This window comes from Danio rerio, chromosome 6 (genome assembly GCF_052040795.2).
Source record: "Danio rerio strain M-AB ecotype USA chromosome 6, GRCz13ab, whole genome shotgun sequence".
Classification (NCBI taxonomy): Eukaryota; Metazoa; Chordata; class Actinopteri; order Cypriniformes; family Danionidae; genus Danio; species Danio rerio.
In genome coordinates, this window is record NC_141026.1 from 32,419,425 (window position 1) to 32,443,440 (window position 24,016).

Consider the following 24,016-nt stretch of genomic DNA (forward strand, 5'->3'; position numbering starts at 1 on the left):
GAATGCTAGTTTAGGTTGCTTATGATGTTACTTTGCTATCCTAAATTCCCATTTATTTGTGTTGGAAGAGAGTGGCCAGTACTTTAACATTTCTCCTTTTTGTGTTTCACTAAAGAACAGAAAATAGGTTTAAAGGAGTTGAGGAAGACTAAATGGTCATAAATGAACTATTCCTTTACTATGCAGATCACCAAAAAATCTAAATATATCAGTGCCAATAACTTATATTCCTTGAAAAACAAGAAATAAATGAGTAGTGTTTATTGGGAATGATGAGGTATGTGGAACTATCCTTGTAACAAAGATATCATTAGCAGAAAACAGGGAATAATGATTATTTTACTAAATGTAATCTACTTCAATACAACTTTATTACACACTTATCTTTAAAAATGACTGGGCTCTTAAACCTATTGTTAGTGTACAGCATTTACAATGGTCTACTTAATGCCACAGTGTTTATTGAGTCAAATGAATACATTTAGCCCTCACACTAGCCATTTAGGCCATTCCCCACCCCTCAAAAACCTCTTATATGTTTCCCTTAGTTACTTTTCCCCCTTTATGTCTCATTATAATTGAATGAATTTGAAAGAGGTCAATGCATATTTGTTAAGCTAAGTAGGGTCATTAGTACAACATTTGTACTAGCAGACGGGTCCATCTGGCCTTCCATATGCAGGGCTTTCAATGTGTCTCTTTAAGCGAGATATGGATGCAAAGGTATGCCCTTGCCTAAATAAACATGCTGTGGCAGACGTGTGGGGAATACAAACACTCGCTGGTCTACTTACCCGAATTTGCCATGTGCACTGAGGTGCCCATTTAAGATGCATGTTTGATTAACACAACACACAGAACCGAGCAATGACAAACCAAGAAGAGAGATGCATGGAGTACAGTATCATAGGAATGAGGCAGTGGTGACAGCTATGATAAATGAAAAAGGCAGACCGCAGAAAATATGACCTTTTAACAAATTAACAGATGCTGGAAAGTACGCTCTATACAAAACGTTCTGGAATTTCCCATTTCGTTTTGCACTGCAAATCTTATGTCAAGTATACAAAATGGCTGTTTTCCTTGTTTAAAAGATCATTTATAAAATTACATTTCGGAAAGTTTTTCACATAAATTACATTGTCCTCTCAGCTACATAAGTATAAGATATGCTGTGATGTAATTAGATAAGTACAAAACAGCAAAACTTTTTTTTCTTCTTAAACAAACAACAAAAATATCAACTTTTTGGAAACATATTATTAAACAATAAAAAGTTTGCAGCCACCATTCCTATTAAAATACATTTTTACATGACTACAATCATATTTAAAAAGCTCTTAATGTTGTTTCTGAGAGTCACTTATGTTCAGATGCAGCAAGTACTGTATTTGATAAATATACAGCAATATTGTGAAATATTATTGCTATTGAAATTATTTAAAATAATTATTAATGCATTTTTTATTACTTTATTAGCGAAATACATTTTCTTTGTCTAAAGCAGCATTTCTCAATCCCAATCTCAAGTCTTTACTCCCCACTGCGCTGCACAGTTGTGTGATATTATTTTTTTTGACATTTCATTATTAAAACTTTCAAAATTTTTCATCCTACAGTATATCATACTTTAAAAAAAAGTATAGATGAAATAAAATTAGATATAAACTGTCCAGCTCAACTAATTTTTTATATTTAAGCAAAACATTATTGTAAAAATACAGTTCAAGAGTTCACACTTACTGTAGCTGATGATTGATTGCAAGTAAGCCCACACAGAATTTGCATGTGTAGAAATTCGCAGATTACCACAGATTTTCTACAGATTTACTTGTGTAAATGTATGTACATTTATATTTATTAGGGTTTTAACCCTTTGATGCACAAATTATAAAATAGATATAGAAAAAATAAACTTAGGGTCACTGTAGTCCCATGTAGTGCATCAAAGGGTTAAATAAATGTCCGTCATATTATTGAATATTATCAAAAAGTTTTATTATTAGTAATATTTTCTGTCTTTTATTAGAGATAAATATTAAATAAAAGGTAAAATGTATTGTTTTTATAATTTTATATATATATTATTATTTATATATATATTTTTTTTTTTCATTAGTTTTTAATTACTCATTCATTTATTTTATTTTCGTATTAGTCCTTTTAATAATCTGGGATCACCACAGAAGAATGAACCGCCAAGTTTGGCATGCTGTCCTAGGAGAGATCCCTGAGCTCAAAAGATCCTTAAGCCCTGGGTGCCCTTTCCGTTTGTAGGGCGAGAGGGGAGATTGAGCTCAGATAGGACTCAAGAACACCCCACTTGTTGTGGATAATGAAGAATTGCTTTATGAGGAAAAATAATGTTGGCTAGGAACTTGACTATGGTGCCAATTTGGTTTAGTCACTTTACTTATCACGCATGTCTTTGGATGGTGGGAGGAACCCCAAGCGAACACGGGGAGAACATGCAAACTCCACACAGAAACACCAACTGGCCCAGCAAGACCCAGAACCAGTGACGTTCTTGTTGTGAAGTAACAGTGCTAACCACTGGGCCACCGTGCTGCCCAATCTAGGCAAAAAGGGGAGGAATAGGGGAGGAAGTAGGGATTCTTCAAGACGAAAATAATTGTAGTATGAGGACTGTGGTTATTTTGGATTGGAGAATCATGTATTTGAGGGTCCAGCCATGGTCAATCATAAGCATGTGATCCTTTCGAAAATAGTTTATAAATAAACTTCACTAAGTAGATCTGAGATGCAATTCTAGAGTTTTATTTTAAAAATTGTTCATTTTTGCACTAGATTTGAATTTTTTTCATATCTGGTGTATGGATATGGTGTCATGGGTGTTTCCCAGTGTTGGGTTGCAACTGGAAGGCCATCCACTGCGTAAAACATGTGCTAGATAATTTAGCGGTTCATTCCGCTGTGGCGGAATGTAGATAATAAAGATGGATAGATATTGTTAACATTTCTAAAAGTCACACTGAAGTTGACAGTCAGCATTCCTTCATGCTGAGATGAGAAAAAAAAAACTGCCAGAATGACAGCAGTGGAGCAGCAGAATTGTTATACTGAACCTCAGATGGCAATTTAGTGTGAAACCTAATACAGAAACTACTGTATAAGCTACTATTCAATGTCACTGAATGTCATCATCATAATATATATATATATATATATATATATATATATATATATATATATATATATATATATATATATATATATATATATATATATATATATATATATATATAATTACAAATGGTTCAGGTAATTTAAGATATTTAACCTAAATAGGAAAATTTCCTCATCATTTAATCACTCAAGTAGTTCTAAGCATTTATTTATATCTTTATTGTGTTGAGATTTACAGAAGAATGTTGTAAACCAGCAGCTATTGACATCAGTAGCAGGAAAAAAACTTTTACCCAATATTCTTCCAAATAATCTTTTTTTTGTGACAGATAAAAGAAACACAAACAGGTTACCAACAAGGGGAGTGAGAGTAATAAATAAAATGTTTTTAATTTTGGGGGTGAACAATCCTTTTTAAAGGAAGTACTGACCAGCCTAAGCATCAAAGAACTATTACTGTACATATATATGGCTATAGATCACACACACACACACACACACACACACACAAATAAATTAATTAAAAAGTCATATTTTCTGCCTTTGTCATTTTTCCTTTACACAGCTGGATGAAGTGTAAGTGAGTTACTAACCTTCCAATGGTGTTAGGCAGTGAGGTGAGCTGGTTGTCATCAACTTTTAATGTTGTCAACTTTTTCAACTTTCCTGTTAAACATATCATGCAAAACTTATATTGTATACTGAAGCTAAAAAAAAGATAAATGTTCTGTAAATAATAAGCAGCACAGGGTCACCTATTGAATCAGGTAACTGTTGCAGCATGTTGGCGGAGAGGAGAAGGTCCTCTAAGGACTCGCAGCCAGAGATATCTGCATCTAGACTCTCAATCCTGTTCTTCGCCAAGTCTAGATACCGCAGCTGCCTCAGTTTCCCAATAGACTATAAAATATATGAAAGAATAAAATGTTATTATTTATACATATATTATAGTCCGGTATCTACAGGGTTTTTCATACTTGAAATAGATATATGTGGGTCTTTCTAAACCCTTGTCTGTACTTTCCCAAACCTGGGTGTAATCAAGATGCAAAACACAGCATCTGTACATTGGAAAACTCATGATAAAGTCATTTCTTTGTCATGTACCAATGCAAACTGATTCGCCAAAACACTGCACCACTTTACACTTTACAAAGTTTAGCACAACTTTTTGAGATTAGATGTGAAAAAGTGACCCTGATCCAGAGCAGTTTCATAACCTTGCACAAAAAGCAATCCATTGCTTCTGGTGTTAAACTTTTATTTACCTGACTGTAAGCATTGGTTACTATGACTGTGCTGAGCACCCTTAGGTGCCTTTACACTAGTGCACTTTTGTTTTTAATTGACGTTTTTGGATGAAAAACACTTCTACACTTCAGATGTGCTCTCTGATGAACCACCGCTGACTGACAAATCCTTGCTGCAGCTCTGATATACTGTAGTACATGTTTTATTTATGGAAAAAAATGAGAAGCGCTGCAGAGTTTAGGTGCTCTGCATTTGTCTGAGGTAATTACTGAATTGTGTATAATCCATACAATATGTGAAGCTGATTAGTTGTTTTTATCATATGATATATGGTGCGCTGATGGCATTCTGAAAAGTTGAGATGTTACCAACTTACTGCACTGTACTTTATGTGTGCTTGGAAAAAAACATGTGCAACATACCACATGTGTATTGTGACCACAATATGCACATACTTTAAGGACTCTATCATATACCCGGTGCAATGAGAAGCAAGAAATGTTTTGCGTTATTTATTGTGCAATATAAATTTCCACGTTTTACACCATGTTGTTTAAATAATAAATCCATTTACGCTACTTTGTGGACTTATGAATGTTCTGGTCTAGAAAGGAGGTGTGTTAAAGCCCATTGTTGGTGCGATGCTATTTTGAGAAACTGAAATAGACTGCACTATTGACCAAGTAAAAGCTGGTCCAAAAAAAGTAAAAGCTAAAAGTCCAGTGCAGAGCGCGTTAGTTCCCCTTCGGTTGGGGAACTTCAGTGCTATTAAGTGGATTTGATCTTTGTGAAAATCCACGAAATGGGAGGATTCGGTTCAGAAGCCGCTTGTCTGAAAGAGTATTTAACGGGCCAATGAATGCAATGAATTGACAGCGTAAGCTTGCGCAGGTGTGCTTCATTGCCAATTATCCCAGCATATAAGCACACCTGGAGCGAGCAAACGCCATCCTTTTCGCTTCAGAAAATTCCTGATCGAGTCAATGAGGGTTCCTCCTGCTGTGATCCAGCGATTCCGAGCGAACGAGAGCATTCTCCCGGTCCAGAGTGTGTACACGCAGCGGCAGACGGTCAAGCTAGGATTTCTCCCTTTACTGGCGTTCTTTGGGTCCGGTCCTCCAGAGCGGTGCGTATAAAGTTGCAAACTTCACAGAAAGAGCAACACAGTCGTGCAGCACATCCTTTTCAGGACGGCGCTCCGACTGTGCGTTTCTGGATGCGGTGGTTTCCTGTCCTCGAATGATAGGCACGGTCACTGCGTTGCATGCCTGGGGGGTTCAGCATGTTAATGCGCTGCTCGCGGGCAGTTCATGTCAGCATTGCTATGCCATGACTGTTGCGCAGTGAAGATCGCGGCCATCCTTTGCAAAAGGGCAAACCACCCCAGTTGTCCCCTGGTCTGCAGCGGGCACTCGGGCAGATCTGAGGGTTTCAGCGAGAGATAATCCGTCGCCCACGGACCTCCCGCTCTTCTAAGTGCTCCATCCAAGCTTCGGGCGGGGGAAGCAATCCGTCTAACAGATGGTAGCCCTCACGCTCGATGACACCGGAGACCAGACGTCCACCGCGGCATCGGAGGGTGGGCTTTCATTGACCGATGATGATCCAGACCCGCTCGCCCACTCCGGGCAGGTGAGCGCTGTCAAACGGATCCTGAAACGGACATGTTAGCCGTGCTTTCCCGGGCTGCTTTGGCCGTGGGTTGGAGATGGTTTATCCCCCAGCTCCGCGGCCGGACTGACTAGAGGGGTGTCCCCTTCTTCCCAGAGGTGCACAGTAGGCTCACGCGGTCTTGAAGAGCACTTTTCTCTGCTCGTGCTGCGTGTCCCTCCACCCTCACCACTCTTGACGGTGGAACGGCCAGGGGGTATGTGGCGATTCCTCAGGTTGAGTGCGCGATGGCGGTTAATCCGCGCGGCACCTCTTCTTGGCGGGGTCCGCCTCGTCTTCCATCCAAAGCCTGTAAGTTATCTGCCTCCCTCGAAGCTAGAGCTTACAAAGCTGTGGGCCAGGCTGCTTCTGCCTAGCATGTGATAGCCACCTACCAGTGCTACCAAGCGCAGGCGCTGGCCGAGCTGCACGAGGGTGGGTCCAACCCCGGCTAACGAGTTTCGCACCGCCGCCGACTTAGCTCTTTGGACTACTGAGTCAGCTGCCTGTGCGTTGGGGAGGACGATGTCCACATTAGTGATCCAGGAGCGGCACCCCTGGCTGATATGCGCGAAGTCGACAAAGTCCGCTTTCTTGACTTCCCCATATCCCAAGCCATGTTCGGCGACACCGTCTGTGAATTCACCCAGGAATTCGAGGCGGTGAGAGAGCAGTTGATGGGTGATGTCTTATCGGCGGTCCGTAGCCTGCTCCGCCCGCCGTGCCATTCATGCCTGGGCAGCCCCCCTGCCCAGAACGCCGCTAAGTCCGGCAACGGCCTGCAAAGCGTCCCTGGGACAGGCCATCTGGAGAAGAGGGAACTTGCTCTTTCCCCGCTGGAGGGCGGGGCCCCATTTCCAACGGCACTTTTTACTGCCATGAAAACATCATGAAAGAGCACTCTTCCCACTTCCCCGGATGTGACAGCCCGAAATCTGCCAGTCTGGGAAGCTATGCTTTCTAGCTTGCAGATTCGGTGCGTTTCGCCAGTGGCTCACGAGCACTGGGAGGACGGTCTCCTTTCTCCCACCCCTCTCACCTCCCCTCTGGAGCTCGGGTGCGGACTGAAAGCAAATCTCTCACCTCCAGCTTTTCCGTGGGACCCGCGCGCTTCCCGGATCAGCACACCCACTCCGCGCTGCCCTCCTGCTGGTACGTCAGCGATTGTAGCGATGAGTCCATTAGCGAGAGCTCTGCCTGCCTGGTTAGCGCGGGCCAGCTCTTCGCGGTGGCTCATACGCACAATCAGACTCGGCTATGCGATTCAGTTTGCGAAACGGCCCCCCAAGTCACGGGTGTGTATTCACCAGGGTCAGCCCCCTGTCCGCCCCTGTCTTGCGAGAGGAGATTGCTGTCCTCCTGGCGAAGGATGCAATCGAGCCGCTCCCTTCAGCCGAGATGGAGAGCGGGTTTTACAGCCCACACTTCATCATGCCCAAAAAGAGCGGTGGGTCACGGCCAATCCTAGATCTGCGCGTTTTGAACCGCTGTCTGCACAAGCTGCCGTTCAGAATGCTCACGTAGAAGCGCATCCTCCGGTGCGTTCGTTCTCTGGGTTGGTCTGCAGCATTAGACCTGATGGACGCGTATTTCCATGTCTCCACTCTTCCTCGCCACCGTCAGTTTCTGCGGTTTACGTTTGAAGGTCGAGCTTGGCAATACAAAGCCCTCCCCTTCGGGCTCTCTCTGTCTCTCTAGCGCCCCTTCGGCTCGCGGGCATCCGCATACTCAATTTTCTTGACGACTGGCTGATTTTTGCCCTCTCTCGGAACAATTGATTATGCACAGAGACAAAGTGCTCCGGCACTTCCACCTGTTGGGGTTTCAGGTCAACCGAGAAAAGAGCAAACTCGCCCCCGTGCAGAGGATCTCTTCTCTCGGGCTGGAGCTGGACTCGGTCACCATGGCAGCGCGCCTCTCCGGAGAGCGCACTCAGCTGATGCTGTACTGTCTGAGAGAGCTCGACAGTAAAATAGTGGTCCCACTGAAACTATTTCAGAGGCTCCTGCCGCTTTATGACGCTCGGATTACTCTATATGAGACCACTTCAGCACTGGCTTCACGATCGAGTCCCCAGACGCGCATGGCACGCGCGCGCACACCGAGTTTCTGTTACTGCGCTGTGTCGCCACGCCCTCAGCCCTTGAAGCGACCCCTCGTTCCTACAGGCCTGAGTGTCTCTAGGACAGGCGTCCAGTCTTGTTGTCGTTTCAACAGACGCTTCCAACGCGGGCTGGGGGGCTGTGCGTTGCGGGCATGCGGCTGCGGACCTGTGGAAAGGTACCCAGTTGCAGTTCCTCGCTCTCCACCGTTTTTTTCCGGTGCTGGAGCGGCAACACGTGCTGGTCAGGACGCACAGTACGGCGGCGGCGGTGTATATCAACCGTATGGGGGTTATGCGCTGTCGCCGCATGTCTCAGTTCGCCCGCCGTCTGCTCCTCTGGAGTCATCCGCGGTTGAAACCGCTGCACGCCATTCATATTCAGGCAAGCTCAACCGTGCAGCTGATGCGCTCTCACGGCAGCCTTACGTCCTGGAGAATGGATACTCCACCCCGAGTCTGTTCAGCTGATATGGGCGCGGTTCGGGGAGGTCCAGATCAATCTGTTGCTTCCCCCGAGATCGCTCATTGCCAGTTGTTTTTTTCCCTGACCGAGTGCTCTCGGCACGAATGCACTGGCTTACAGCTGGCCTTGGGGCATGCACAAATACGCGTTTCCCCCAATGAGCCTGCTCGTGCAGTTACTGTGCAAGGTCAGGGAGGACGGAGGACGAGGAACAGGTGGCTGGTTGCACCCCTCTGGCTCAACCGGACCTAGATGTCAGAGCTCTCCCTCCTCGTGATGGCCCTCCCCTGGCAGTTCCCTTCGAGAGAGCACCTAATCTCTCAGGGACAGGGCACCATCTGGCACCCTCGCCGATCTTTGGAGGTCCTTAGACGCGAGGAAGACTTAGGTAACCTCCGATTGCGGTGGCTAATACCGTCACTCGGGCTAGAGCCCCCTCCCCGAGCGCGCCTATGCCCTGAAGTGGAGTCTATTCACTGAATGGTGTGTCTCTCGCAGAGAAGACCCCCGTAATTTGCCAGATCAGCATTGTGCTTTCTTTACGCCGGAAGAAGCTGGAGAGCAGGCTGTCGCCCTCCACACTCAAGGTTACGTGGCTGCCATCTCCGCTCTCATGACGCGGTGGCTGGCAGCACCGTGGGAACGCATAACCTCATCATCCGGTTCCTCAGGGGCGCTAGGCGAATTAATCCACCCCGCCCCTCTCATGCCCTCTTAGAATCTCACCCTCGTTACACGAGCCGCGTCAGATCCCTTCAATCCTCGACTCAGTATCTTCTGTCCCTGAAGACAGCTCTGCTGGTTGCGTTGATATCGATTAGAGGGTCGGAGACCCGGAGGCATATTTTCGGTCAGTGACTCGTGCCTGTAATTGGGCTAGCTTTCTCTCACGTCCTGAGACCCCGCCCGCGATATGTGCCCAAGGTTCCTACCACTTCGTTCTAATACCAGGTAGTGAGCCTGCAAGCACTGCCCCCGGAGGAGGCAGACCCAGCCCTTTCTTTATTGTCCAGTTCGTGTCTTGCGTATTATCCGGACCGCACTCAGAGTTTAGATCATCTGAGCAGCTCCGTCTGTTATGGCGGTGGGCAGCAGGGAAGTGCCGTACCGAATTAATTTTTCCCACTGGTTTGTGGATGCCATTCTCTCGCTTATCAGAGCCGAGGTGAGCCGCGTCCCCCGAGAGTGCATGCGCACTCCACTCTGAGCTTCGTATCCTCTCGAGCGCGCACACGCGGTGCCTCTCTAACAGACATCTGTAGAGCTGCGGGCTGGGTGACACCCGACACATTTGCAAGGTTTTACAATCTGTGAGTGGAGCCGGTTTCCTCAAGGGTATTAGGTAACCCTTTGGTGATTGAGAAAACAATTCGGTAGGGTGTTGAAACACGCTTGCTGCGCCATTCTCCCTAACACGGAGGTGCATGCGCCTTTTTATCTGTCAGTAAAGTTCCCCCTTCAGGTGAGCCCTTCAGATTCCTCCGTGGCCCCCAGCACTGACTCAGCGGAGGAGTCACTTGCTGACCCACTACGTTGTAGGTCTGCCCGCTGGTCAGCCCGCGTTTTGGGTATAGGTGCCTGCTATGCGTGATCCCCACTAGGCGATCCCATATGCTTATTCCGCCACGGTAAAGCCCCCCCAGCCCCCCCCCTGGGCGGACCCGTGTCTTCCCTCTCCGCTAACCACTTTTTTGCTATGCGTACTCCCCCTTTTTAGGGCTAGTCCATATGTAAATTCTGCCATCTTTCACCCCTTGGGTAACGGATGGCCTCCACATCGTCCTCCCTATCGGGATTGCACGCTTCCCAACGTACTGTCGTATTTTCCTAGAATTATCTAGATGCTCACGACTTCCCAAAAAATATATCTAAATCCGTAAGACTTCTGTTGAAGTTGGATAAATTAGGGCCAGGGACACGTTGAAGGACCGCGCCTCCCATGATGTGGGTGCGTCACGCTTGCTTGATTATCCCCTCATCGGGGGCGTTGGTAAGGTGCAGTCATTATGGCGCTTTCCATAGTTCTCCCATTTCGTGGATTTCCCAAAGATCAAATCCACTTAATAGCATTGAAGTTCTCCAACCGAAGGGGAACGTTCGAGGTTACAGAAGTAACCCTTCGTTCCCCGAGGAGGTGCTATACTCTGTCGCCATAATGACTGTCCCTTAGCTGTTTGAAAGTCTCTTCAGCTTAAAAGGATGGCGTTTGCTCGCTCCAGGTGTGCTTATTTGCTGGGATAATTGGCAATGAAGCACACCTGCGCAAGCTTACGCTGCCAATTCATTGCATTCATTGGCCCGTTAAATACTCTTTCAGACAAGCGATTTCTGAACCGAATCCTCCCATTTCGTGGATTTTCACAAAGATCAAATCCACTTAATAGCACTTCCGTTCCCCTCCTCGGGGAGCGAAGGGTTACTTCTGTAACCTCGAACGTTATATAGGATGCTCATTCTTTATCTTCGTGCAGATGGTCTGTTTTCTCATTAGTGAAACGTTCAGTTTTTCCATTCAGTTTTCCACTTACAAAGTCTGTCATTTAAATAGCAAATGTGTCATGGCGTGACTCAAATGACTCTGATAGGGAATGGGAGATGAGGCCCTGATTGGTTTAATGCACATTATGCTTAAACCATAACTCATTAAGAGAATAAGATCAACCCTGTTAGACCATGCACCAGGTCGCAGAGCATGTTTTTCTGTCCTTAAAATAGCAAAAGTGGATTCGGACACTCCTTTAATGCTTTTGTGCCATGCGTTTTATACTTGCACCTAGATCGTTAAAACAGAGCCCTTAAAGTCTATCTGGCTTATGAAAAGCCCTTGGGACCTATCATACACCTGGCGCAATGTGGCGCAAGGTGCAACGCAATTGTTATTTGCTAGTTTCAGCTCGGCGCAAGAGTCGTTTTGACATTTTTCGCCACGCTGTTTAAATAGCAAATGAATTTGCGCTCATATGTGCGCCTATAGGCGTTCTAATCTAAAAAAGCAGGCGTGTTTTGGCTCATTGCTAGAGCGTTGATAATTTGAGAAACTATAATAGTCTGTTCTTTAGACCAGAACAAAGCCGGTCTAAAGTCCAGCGCAGAGCGCGTAAATTGTGCGCCTTGCTTACACACTGCTTAATACACACAAGATGTAGAGCAACACGCAGATATCTTTACATATGAAAAAGAATTAAAATATTAGGGATAGGCCTATATATTGGATATAATAAGGACATATATAGGATATAAATATAAAGGATTAAAATATTACAAAACATATTATTTTCTAGCCTTCATAAATATGTAAAACCACTGCCTTCATGCCTTCTTCATCTCGGGAGGCTTTTTCAGTTCATTCAATTTGCTTTCGTATAATGTTATTTTTATTAGCAGTATTATTTATTATATCCATATTTATATTTGTTTTATTAAAAACAAGCTTAGATTTGCCACTTCGTTATTATTGTTTATTTATTCGTTTGCTGGAAATTAGAACTGAATTTAGAAATAGTTTTGCGTGTCTGTGCGTACAAGGTTTCCCTATCCACGAGAGCGAAAGTGAAAGTAGATATTTTATCTGTCATTCTCGTGCTGCAGATGCTCTATTTATCTGTTTTCTTACTAGTGAAATGCTCAGTTTTTCCACTCACACTTACTTTATGTCATGTGTGCTTATGGCGTGATGCAACTGGCTCTTAAAGGGAATGGGAGATGAGACTCTGATTGGTTTATTGTCAAAACACACCTACAGTATAACTCATTAAGAAAATAAACTCAACCCTTTAAGACCAAACACCACGGCGCAAAGCGGATTTTTCCTGTCCTTATATTAGCAAAAATGGATTCTGACACGCCCTGAAAGCGTTTGCGCCCGGCGCTTTGCACATTGATTGTAAAAATAAAGCCCCTTATGTGCGGCCAACAACAAAAAAACATTTACACATACGTTTTTCCAACAAATAATATGACATTGAAAACAATAGGTGTGTTTTGTAAAAAAAATAAATAAAATCCCTATACTTTCAAGTATGAAATCTATAACGAGGCTGACACAGCATGTTGGTACTTAAGTAGATGCAATTGATGCAAACTCTGCATTTGATATTATAAGTAGATGTGTCCTGCACTTACCCCTGGTATAGTTTGTAATGAATTGTTGTCCAGCCACAGCTCTTTTAGACTATGGATCTGCTCCAGCACTTCTGGCTGTAACAATAAAGAGGATCATACCAGCAAAAGAACAGTAAAAAGTGTAGTACATCATAAAAACAACAACTTTTGATTGCCATTTCAATCCTAGGCCTGTTCAAACCAAATATGATCACTACAACATATAGTCTTAAAAATGTTTCTAAATATAAAGGCATAGTCCATGCTACAATTATAATGATAACGGTACAGAGGAAATAAGTGCTTAAAATTAAGTTTTTCCCCCAGCTGATGAATCATAAACATGTTGAATGATGTTATGTATCCCTTTAAAAGTGCCATACAATTAAATCTGAATACCTGAATAATAACAGCTTAGGACATGAAAAAAGTGTTCCTAAAAAACAGTTTAACAAGAGTAACTCCTCTCAAACATCCACCGGAGGTATTAGTGTAGGAAAATACGACTGATTTTTCTTTTACTTGGGGTGATCTTCACCTAAGGTAAATCATACAATATTTCTCCCTTGTTTTGTCTATTAACATATTCAATGCATTCAACACATATACTATAAAGCGAAGTCTTCTGGGACTTAAAACAACTCTTAGAGAAAAAGACAGTATGTAGTGATAAATGCATTGCAAATTGTTAGCTAAATCCTCCGAGAAGCTTTATTTGCTTTCCTACATCATTCAAGATTTAAGAAGCAAAACTAAATATTAAAGCCAATTTTAATTTCAGAAAAACACCTTAGAGTGGGTATTAAATATTAAATCCCACCACTTTGCTGCACATCCTCTGAATCTTTTAAAGACAGTGCAAACATTAGAAGGTGATGAAACCAATAACCAATTCTTATAACATATCAGCACGATTTTGACATATAGCAGCATCGCAGAGGCTGGGAAAACAAATTATGGTTTTAAATTTAATTTGAAAAGACTGAGAGCTTTGGTGTGCAGACTCAGTCAGTTTTTAATGGCTGCTGCTTGCTTTTCTCTCCTTTTGAGCCGCAGCATCTGTGCCTTCATGATCCCCTCAGCAAGAAGTTCAATTAAGAAAGAATCTGAAGCTCAGGGAACCACACCAGTCAACATCTGCCAACATCACAGCGAGAGGCAGAGATCCTGACAAATGCCTTGTGCCGTCAGTGCTCCATTCTCAACAGCCATTGTTTGGAGAATGTGTGCTGTTTGAGAGAAATCTCTTCGTAAAAGACCATGACACCAACAGAGGCGTAATAAATTAAACTAATGATTGTTTTCAGGCTGTGCAAATGCTATGCCATCATTACCTGACATGATGCAATGCATCCAAAATCGCTTGAGGAAACCGCTGAGTAACATTTCAGTTGAGGATTATTGCTTCTTAATGTGCTGTCTTTGTTTTTCTCATAAAAGGCTTGGTACTTTCCATGAATAGATTACAAAATATCGAATACAAAACCCCAGAGTCAGGAGATGCTTAACCTTCACATAATGTTTATCCTCAACCAAAGAAGGTCAAAATAAATAACTGTCACTATTTTTGAAGAAGCATTTTAGTTCAGGGTGTCTGCAGGGTTTTAAAAAATACTAAAAGTTGATAAAACTATTACGAGAAAATTAAGGCCCTTAAAAGGTTTGAAAAAGTCTTAGGGTGCTTTCACACCTAGACTTTTGTTCTGGAACCTGTCTCATTTGCCCAGTTAGCGCAATTCGTTTGGCATATGTGAATCCAGCAATGGCGCTCGGATCCACGCCAAATCAATTGGTCCGAAATGAGGTGGTCTCGGCTCGATTAAAACGAACTCTGGAGCAGATCGATTGTAGTGAGAAAGCAATACGAATCGAGCCCGAATATATCACAGTGGTTTGTGGATATATAATATGCATACGAGTATATGAAGAGAGAATTATGAATAGGGCGGGAGGTCATTCCAGACAGAGTCTCCCGCAAATGCACAGAGACTCCCGGATGCATGCAAAGGAGTGATAATCTCCTGGAATTTGTGAGTCTCCCTCCTGGTCCTCAAATACGTTGCGCACCCTTCTCACCCCTCCCCACCGCATCCCTCCTCGCTCTTCAGACATGTCACGTGCGCTGTCAAACACCACCAAAACACCTCCTCCCCTGACAGCTGAGCGACATTCTGCAAAATAAACCGTGAAACTCTGACCAATGTTAGGAGAGTTTACTCACATGTGACTTGTTTTAGCTCTTTTGGTCCGTTTAGAAACTTTGCCTTGTGAAAGTGAACCACGCAAAGAGCAACAATGTAACAATTTTAATCCCTGTTTCGGAACAAATTAATCGATTCACACGTGTGAAAACACCCTTAATCACGTTTAACGAGGTCTTACATTTTGTTCAAGTGTTGACCAAAGTGTTTGACTCCAAAAAAAAAAAGCATAAATATATTTATTGTCCTCCTTATATTATTATCTGCATGCTCAGTCCACGCGATTGGTTCGGGTCCAGGGCGCGTCTGGCCAATGTATTCCATCACGTAATTTGCAACAAATGTGGGAAGGTAATGTGACGCTCTCTACATGTAGAGAAACCATAGAGTGAAACAGATGGCAAAATAGAAAAATGTAAGTTTCCACTCCTGAGGAAGACGAGTTTAAATAGTGGCTGAAGCCTGTGGCTGAAAACTACAGCGTAATTTATTCTTTCAAGCTTTGTTTCCTCCAAGCTTATCTGAGCTCTGTTGTATGGTTGTGCTCGACTGATTTATTTAACTACAACTGTTTATTAATAACTGATTATTACGTTAAAGGTTTGATACTGATTAGAACTTGAAGTGGCAATGAGATCTTAAAATATTCTAAGAAGGTCTTTAAAAAGTCTAAAAAGGCATTGAAATCACCTTTAGGATTCCTGCATATACCCTGTGGTTTATGTATTACTTGTTTTTGTTTTGTTTTGTACAAATTGTACTGTAGACATCATGAGGGCATGATAAATGGAACAGCAGTATGTCGGAAAAAAGGAAATGGGTCAGATATAATTTTTGGCCACTTCATACATTTTTTGTTGAATGATTTTTAAATTTGGTGTAACGTGCATGCTAATGTTAATGTAATTTTTATTGGTTAATTATCTAAAAAACAAAAATTAAGAATAAACATTAATTGAAACGGAATGAAGTGTATTCTAATCTAAGCTTGACATTAACTTTTTTGATCACCAGCTACTGTGGCTAGCAGTTTTCCAACATTACCAGCCACTGGCCATTTTCACTAGCCACAATTTTGTTGTTGGGAAGATATATTTTACACGCATATATTTGACTTTGACATGCTGTAATTACTCAATTTAGATTTTGTTATGTCCACATGCCTCATCATTCACTTTTTTTGTGTGTGTTGTATATGAGCTTGGTTATGAGCATAAGTAAATGTGTTGTGGTTTTATAGTGTCGCATTGCAATTACACTGAAAAAAATGCTAAGCAAAACATATTGTCTTGTTTTCTGAAATAATATGCCAATATTAAGTGAATTTTTCCTTAAAACAAGCAAAATAATCTTGTTATTCCTATTTTTGACATACGATTATTTAGCTTGTTTTAAGGACAAACTCACTTAATTTTGGCATATTATTTCTTAAAACAAGACAATATGTTTTGCGTGTCTAGAAATTTCTTGATTTAAGAATTTTTAGATATTTGGATTAGAAACATGCCAAAGAAATCTGAGTAAGGTAATCAATTTTTGCATTGTAGTTTTTCGCTTTTCGGTTCTTAAAAATAAAGGATTACCAAATTTATCTCTGACCACACCAAAAATAAATAAATAATTATTTCTTAGCCACAAATTCTTCAATATTCAATCTTACCACTATTTTTCTATATGTAAGATCCAGTGTGATAGTTAAAATACTAATTTATTAAATTGCTGTAATTTTGTCATTTACTAATCAATAACAACTAATTATTCGATCAATATAATTACTTTAATAATGTTACAAGAAACATGCTTGATTTTGTATTTTTTAGTAATAACAATCAATAGATCGATCAATCAATCAATTATAATATACTTAACAGCTGAAATTAGTTAATCATATAAAGATTTTTACTTGATTTTTTAGATTGTTTTGCAGCCCTGTTACAAAGGCATGGGATATCTGTGTGATTCTGTTATTAATTTAAAACTGAAATTAATCTAATCATGTTAGCAAACTAGTGATAAATCCAATGCAATCTCACAGTAATTATTACATCTTGAATTAGTGGCTAATTTGTATGAATTTGTCAAGAATCGGTTTGGTTTAGTTGTGGGGTTTGGGGACTTGCCTTCTTTTAAAAAGTTTTATGTTTTTGTACAAATTAAGTTGTATTATTTTCATATAATTTAGCCATTTTTCTGATAATACATAAAATTTCCTTGTGAGATTGGCTGGATGAATCTGATTCTGTCATTCTTAGGTAAACATGGGCGTAAGTTTGAGTTGTACACAATATTTTTTATTTTAGGGAAGATTTAAATATTTTGGAACAATAAACATGTCAGGCTAAATAATTCAAATAAATCATTGACCTGCTGTCTTCATTAGTTTCAAAAGCACAGAAAAAGCACATTAAAAAAACACTAATAGGTAGTTAATAGGCAGATAATTTTAGCTTTAATTTTAGTCTTAAAGCTGTGACTAGACATTTTATACTTTGAAATGTGGTTATTGTCCCATGCCTATTCATAAGATTTCCAATTTAATACTTACAGAGCCTATAGCCTCTTAAACTGTGAAAATCTATACTTTTACTCACATGACACCATGCCTTCAAAAGACATTCGGGATAAAGTTATAAAAGGCACAGCTTAGGAGAAGGCTACAACAACATTTCAAAAGGTAGAAACAGTTATTTGGAACGTGATTTTGCTTCAATCTGTAGGAAAAATAAAGCAATTATTTCAAAGGGGTATGATGATTTTCTATAGGCACTGTAAATATCTCAGATAATTCAAGCTGTTCAGGCTAGGTTATTTTAAGTAGATGCTACTTTAATAGATTATAGTTAAGAAAGAAAAGATTTGCTCCTCTAGTGCCTTCAAAAATAGAGCAACTTCATTAAGAGGTTTCACTTATAGTAGTTCTGTTGTTTTTAAGCTGCTAAAGGACCTCATTTATCACAAAAAAAGAGAATGTACCTCAAGAAATTAAAAGAGCACTGACGAGGCTGCCAACAGGAAAGGTCAGAAGTTATTTGAAAAGTCATGCTGAATTGGGACAGGGAGATTGAATGTCCAGACAGCCGAGCCAGAGAGTGTTGATGGGTGTTCTCTTATTACTTGGGGGCTTTGAGCAGTAAAGTGCGTTTACTGCAATGCCAAACCATCTGTTCCCTTTGGAAGCACTGATGCATTTTTAAATTTTTTCATCACCCAAGGACAAAGTGCCCTGGATACTGCAAACCTGTGTATGACACTGATAGAAACTTTAACAGTAATTTCACAACTCCACCTGTTTGGCACTGAGAAGCTTAAAATAAACCTGGTAATGAGGGTCAAAATATTTTTTATTTTATTTTATAATATGTTCAATATACAATATTGTTTATCTATATGTCATAGTGTGTAATATTATAACATCGAGTGAATATGTATTATTATTATAATCATTTCAAAATGTTAACTGATTGTTAAATTATTGTAAACTGCAGCAAAACTCATTTCACATGTTTGTTAGATGCCAAAATAGATGTAAATGTTATAAATGTTAACATAACCTATATTTTGTTTAGATGTAAACTACACATATAAGGTGCAGTGCGTCTGCGAAATGACTAAATGTAAATGTAAATGTAAAATTGACCTTTTTACACAATTGTTCATACAAATTTATCATATGAATTTATATTGAATGAATTTATTAATTAGTTTTTTATTATGGGTGAGGCAGTGGCGCAGTAGATAGTGCTGTCGCCTCACAGCAAGAAGGTCGCTGGTTCGAACCTCGGGTCAGTTGGCGTTTCTGTGTGGAGTTTGCATGTTCTCCCTGCCTTCACGTGGGTTTCCTCCAGGTGCTCCAGTTTCCCCCACAGTCCAAAGACATGAGGCACAGGTGAATTGGGTAGGCTAAATTGTCTGTAGTGTATGAATGTGTGTGTGGATGTTTCTCAGGGATGGGTTGCAGCTGGAAGGGCATCCGCTGCGTAAAAACTTGCTGGATAAGTTGGCGGTTAAATAATAATAATTATTTCATTCATTCATTCATTTTCTTGTCGGCTTAGTCCCATTATTAATCCGGGGTTTACCACAGCGGAATAAACCGCCAACTTATCCATCAAGTTCTTCTAGCCGCAACCCATCTCTGGGAAACATCCACACACACATTTACACACACACTCATACACTACGGACAATTTAGCCTACCCAATTCACCTGTACCGACAATAATAATAATACTCCAACTACTAATAATAATAACAACAACAATAATAACAACAACAACAACAATAATAATAATAATAATAATAAACTATAATCATCTACATTTTCTATCATTTTTAAAATAATAATAGTAATATCAACAACAACAACAACAATAATAGTAATAATAGTAATAATAATAATAAATAATTATTCTCATTGTCTATCATTCTTAAAATAATAACAACATCAACAACAACAACAACAATAATAATAATAATAATAAAAATAATAATTCATTCTTTTTTTTTTTTTGCTTAGTCACTTTATTAATCTGGGGTCGCCACAGCGGAATGAACTACATGTTTTATGCAGCGGATGCCCTTCTCAGCTGCAACCCATTTCTGGGAATCCACACACACTCATTCACACACATACACAACGGTCAATTTTAGCATACCCAATTCACCTGTACTGCATGTCTCTGGACTATGGGGGAAACCGGAGCACCCGGAGCAAACCCACTCGAACACGGGAAGACCACGCAAACTCCACACAGAAACACCAACTGACGAAGCCGAGGCTCGAACCAGCAACCTTACTGTGAGGTGAACATGCTACCCACTGCATCACCGCCTCATCAATAATAATAATAATGATAATAATAATAATAATAATAATAATAATAATAATAATAATAATAATAATAATAATAATTAACGTTATAATTATTATTATTTGTATTATTATCTTTATTATTATTATTTATTTAATTATTATTATTTGCTTAAATGTTTACTATTGATATTGTGAATCTGATTTTTGATATTGAAATATAGCTATATTGATATATCAATATCCATATTGCCCAGCCTCAACTACAAATGTTTTTCCAGCTATTATTACAACATGTAGCGCTTTTTAAAAAACCCAACAGCTCCCAATCGAACGATCACACAGCATAGCCATTATTGGAAGAAATCTGCTATTAATAGCTATTCTGGTGTTCAGCTGCCACAGTTCCTCCAGACACAGTACCTTGTCCATTGATTTATACTCAAATAAATGAATGCGGTGCTGCCAGCTTCAGGCTCTGCAAGAAACGGCTATAGGCAGGCTGTGAGTGCAGATAACTGGAATACATATGATAAATCCCCTGCCATTGTTTACTCCAGCTTGGGTGAGCCAATTAAATGCAGCTCAGTGGTGAACGTTCGCGGCAAGCACTGCGTGTTTGAACCAACTCATGAATAATGGATCAACGCATGATGCAACCAACGCAGTGCAGCAGCAGAAATCTAACAAGAGACTCTCAGCTTCCCTGCTAAAGCCAAAATCCATGCTGAGTGCGCTAACAGCTGTCCCATTGATAAAAAGCCTTCAACAGGAGAGCATCTTTCTTACCAGTTCAGAGAATTCATTGCTTCCCAAGTCTAACCGCTCCAGTTGCGACAGCCTATGAATTGACCTACAACATGACAAGAGAAGAAATCAAAATTGGTTGTGGATTGTTCATGCAAACATAAACAATTTACTTGAATTCCCATGATATCATATTAAATAAGATATCTTCAACATCTTTTTTTTAAATATGCCACAGGTGTAGTGATACACATCTATAATTTGCCATATAATATATACATGTACACAGACAATATATACAGTTGAAGGCAAAACTAGCAGTGCTCCTGTGAACTTTTATTTTTTTATTTTTCAAACATTTCCTAAATTATGTTTAACAGAGTTAGGACATTTTCTAAATATTTCATTTGTTTCCTTAAAGACAAAAATGCAAAAAATATTTATTTTAGTTTTACATTATTGATAATTAAGTAATTACCTTAACTTGCCTAGTTTAATTAACCAAGTTAAGCCTTTAAACTGCACCATGCAGCCTCATTCTGAAAATGTACCGCTATATAGATTTCTGCACCAAATATGTCCCTGGAGGTACGTTTTTTCGCAGTTTTTGTTTTTGTGAATTCACCAGAAGCCGCTGCTGACACTTTTTGAGATCTTAAATTTCTCTCACAAGTGCCATTCGTGCCTGCTGTTCTTGCATAAATACACCTAGAGGCCACTGTCGATTGACTGTTTACTGACTGAATGACTGACCGATTGACTTATCCACCCTCCTCCTTCTCTAAACCCAACCAATAGTGTTTTCAAAAGCACCAACTGACCCACTCACCCACTTCCCTAAACCCAAGCGATGTTTTAAAAAGCAATCCAGAAAAAGAATAGTCCTCACCTGATTTGATTTTCAGATTTGACCACAATTTCACCCTGTTATTTACTTGTATATTTTATTTTTTGGCTTCTGTTTTTGGGCCCTTTCATATACTCGACACAATAAGGCACAAGACGTGTTTTCCCCGATGTGTTGCTATTGTCAGACCAGCGCAACCTTAATTTTGCCGTTTTCCGCCACGTTTTATAAATAGCAAATCCATTTGCTCCACTTTGTGGACTTAGGGGTGATTTGGTCTAGAAAAGAGGTGTGTTAAGACGCATTGTTGACACGTTGCTATTTTGAGGAACTAAATTAGACTGTGCAATAGACTAGCTGAATGCATGTCTGAAGTCCAGCTCAGAGCACGTTAGTTGTGTGCCTTGCTTACACATTGCTTAAAACACGAAGGATGTACAGCAATAGGCAAATATCTTTACAAATGAAAAAGAATTATAGTAAATTATTACAAAAATGTATATTTTCTACATAAATATAAAAACCACTGCCTCCATGCCTTCTTCATCTCGGAGGTAATTTTTCTGTTTATTCATGGCAATTTGTTTTTGGATAATGTTTTATTATTAGTAGTATTGTTTACTATATGCATATTTATATTTGTTTTGTTAAAAACATTGTTTTATTATTTGTCCACCTGTCAGGTTTTGGACCATATGGGGTATAGGACGTGCGTTTGGACTTAACTCTTTGTTATTATTGCTTATTTATCCATTTGCTGAAAATTTTACCTGCATTTAGAAATAGTTTTGAAACAAATCTTTGCGCTTTACAAACAAAATTTATTATGTAGGCTAATGCATGTCTTCAGTGGAGCGCGTCCAACACCTCATCCTTGTCCACAAAAGAGAGAAAGTGAAAGTAAAGACCGATTGGAGTAGGCTCATTCTTTTTCCCTGCACTTCAGATGGCCTGTTTAACTGTTTTCTCGCTTATGAGCATTCAGTTTTTCCACTTTTATCAGTTTCCCGCCATGTAAATAGCAAATGCGCCATGGCACGACTCTTAAAAGGAATGGAAGATGAGACTCTGATTGGTTATTGTCAAAACACACCCATAACTCTTTAAGAGAATAAGCACAACCCTGTTAGACCATGCGTTGCATCGCAGAGCGTATTTGTATCGTCTTTAAAATAGCAAAAGTGAATTCGGACACGCCCTTAATGCTTTTGTGCCATGCACTTTAGACTTTGCGCCTAGATCTTTAAAATAGAGCCCTTTGTCTTACAGACAAACTAGTAAAAGCAAGAAAACCGTCCATACGAAAATAAGCGTTCAAAGGAACAGCGCCATACTGCCTCAAAGCATTCATTTTAAAGACAAAATATAGCCATACGTACTTCTAGCTACATAATTTGAGATCTCACTACGTTTTCAGAATGAACCTGTGTTGTCTACCTCTAGTTTTATAAATATTCATTATTAAATTGTTCAAAAAGTCCCAAGAATGAACTTCTGTCCAATAATCACAATAATCATTGTTTTGTTATACATTTAATAAGAAATAATTCATAGTATTACCTACTCAGTTCTGTCTCTTTTATCAGGAAGTTCGTAATTGCTTTACTGTTTAATGTATATGTGTAAAAATCTTTTTTTGCTTTTTATGAAAAAGTTCTTAAAACCACAGTGTAAAATTTTATAATTCATTAACAAATTGGTAAAGTAAAATCATAATACAATTAGATGTAGACCTTCATTTAAAAATGTCTTATTTGTAGTTTAAATGTTTGCTAACAATCATTTTAGTGTTTGTTATTGGATCTAAAATATTAGTCAATTAGTTTGGCTCTATTTTTAATTGTAATCTTTAACATTATGGTAAGTTGTAGGTAATGGGCTTCCCAATATACAATATTTTACAGCATCAACTGTGAAACTACAATTGTATTTTATTTAAAGACAGAACCACAGTAAGTTCAGTTCACCACTGTTTTATACAAGAAAGCAAGTATATGTATACTTTTCCTCCTGCTTTATGAAAAATGTGACTTTGTGGCAAAAACAAATGTGACAAAACCGAGATACATAACAAATCATCATTTTTTTTTCTGTAATGTTAACTTTCTACTTCATGCAGTCTGGATTTAAAAGAAGGATGGGTGGTATTATTGCTGGCAGATAAAAATAGTCTTGAACCAGGACATCTGAACAAGTCAGCAAGCATAAACCACCGTGTGCAATATGTGTCCCTCTCTAGAGGGGTCCAGAGGTCTTCCCCACTGTGACAAATGAGATTGTAGGCTCTGCTACACTGACTATCTGTTACACTAAATCATGTCACACTTTACTAAAGGATGAACAAAATGGAAAAAAAAAGGGAAGATGAAAAAAGAGTTTTATATTTTTATACACTTTTGTTAAAGCAGCGTTATAAACATGTTAATATTGGCTTAGTTCTCAGCTGCTTTAGTAGTTGGAGTGACAAAAACTGTGCAAAAAATATATATAGGTCAATCAAGGTTATTTGTGGAGGAAAAACGTCATTAGAGGTAAAGAATAAAAATAAAGAATGTGACATGTCTAAAATAATAATATAAACAATATTTAAAAGATTGTTAGTGGATCTGTACTTAGCTAAATTATTATTATCATTTGGCTAAGATAAAGATCTAAATGGGAGATAAGAATAAATACGTAAGACTACAAGATAACTG

General features: G+C 39.9%; 1 protein-coding gene across 50 annotated transcripts in view; it reads right to left on the bottom strand.

The window, feature by feature from the left end:
- lrrc7 (leucine rich repeat containing 7) overlaps positions 1 to 24,016 on the bottom strand; it is a 231,768-nt gene that overhangs the window by 49,970 nt on the left and 157,782 nt on the right. For 27 of the 50 annotated variants that reach the window (XM_087257417.1, XM_087257440.1, XM_087257441.1 and 24 more), the window contains 5 exons: positions 20,516 to 20,579; positions 12,738 to 12,812; positions 3,903 to 4,047; positions 3,741 to 3,813; positions 795 to 812 (listed from right to left, as the gene is read on the bottom strand). In XM_087257417.1, coding sequence (XP_087113543.1) covers positions 795 to 812; positions 3,741 to 3,813; positions 3,903 to 4,047; positions 12,738 to 12,812; positions 20,516 to 20,579 — 375 coding nt within the window. The remainder of the gene's footprint in view (positions 1 to 794; positions 813 to 3,740; positions 3,814 to 3,902; positions 4,048 to 12,737; positions 12,813 to 20,515; positions 20,580 to 24,016) is intronic. The other 23 variants (XM_087257400.1, XM_087257442.1, XM_087257428.1 and 20 more) reach the window with 1 other exon arrangement.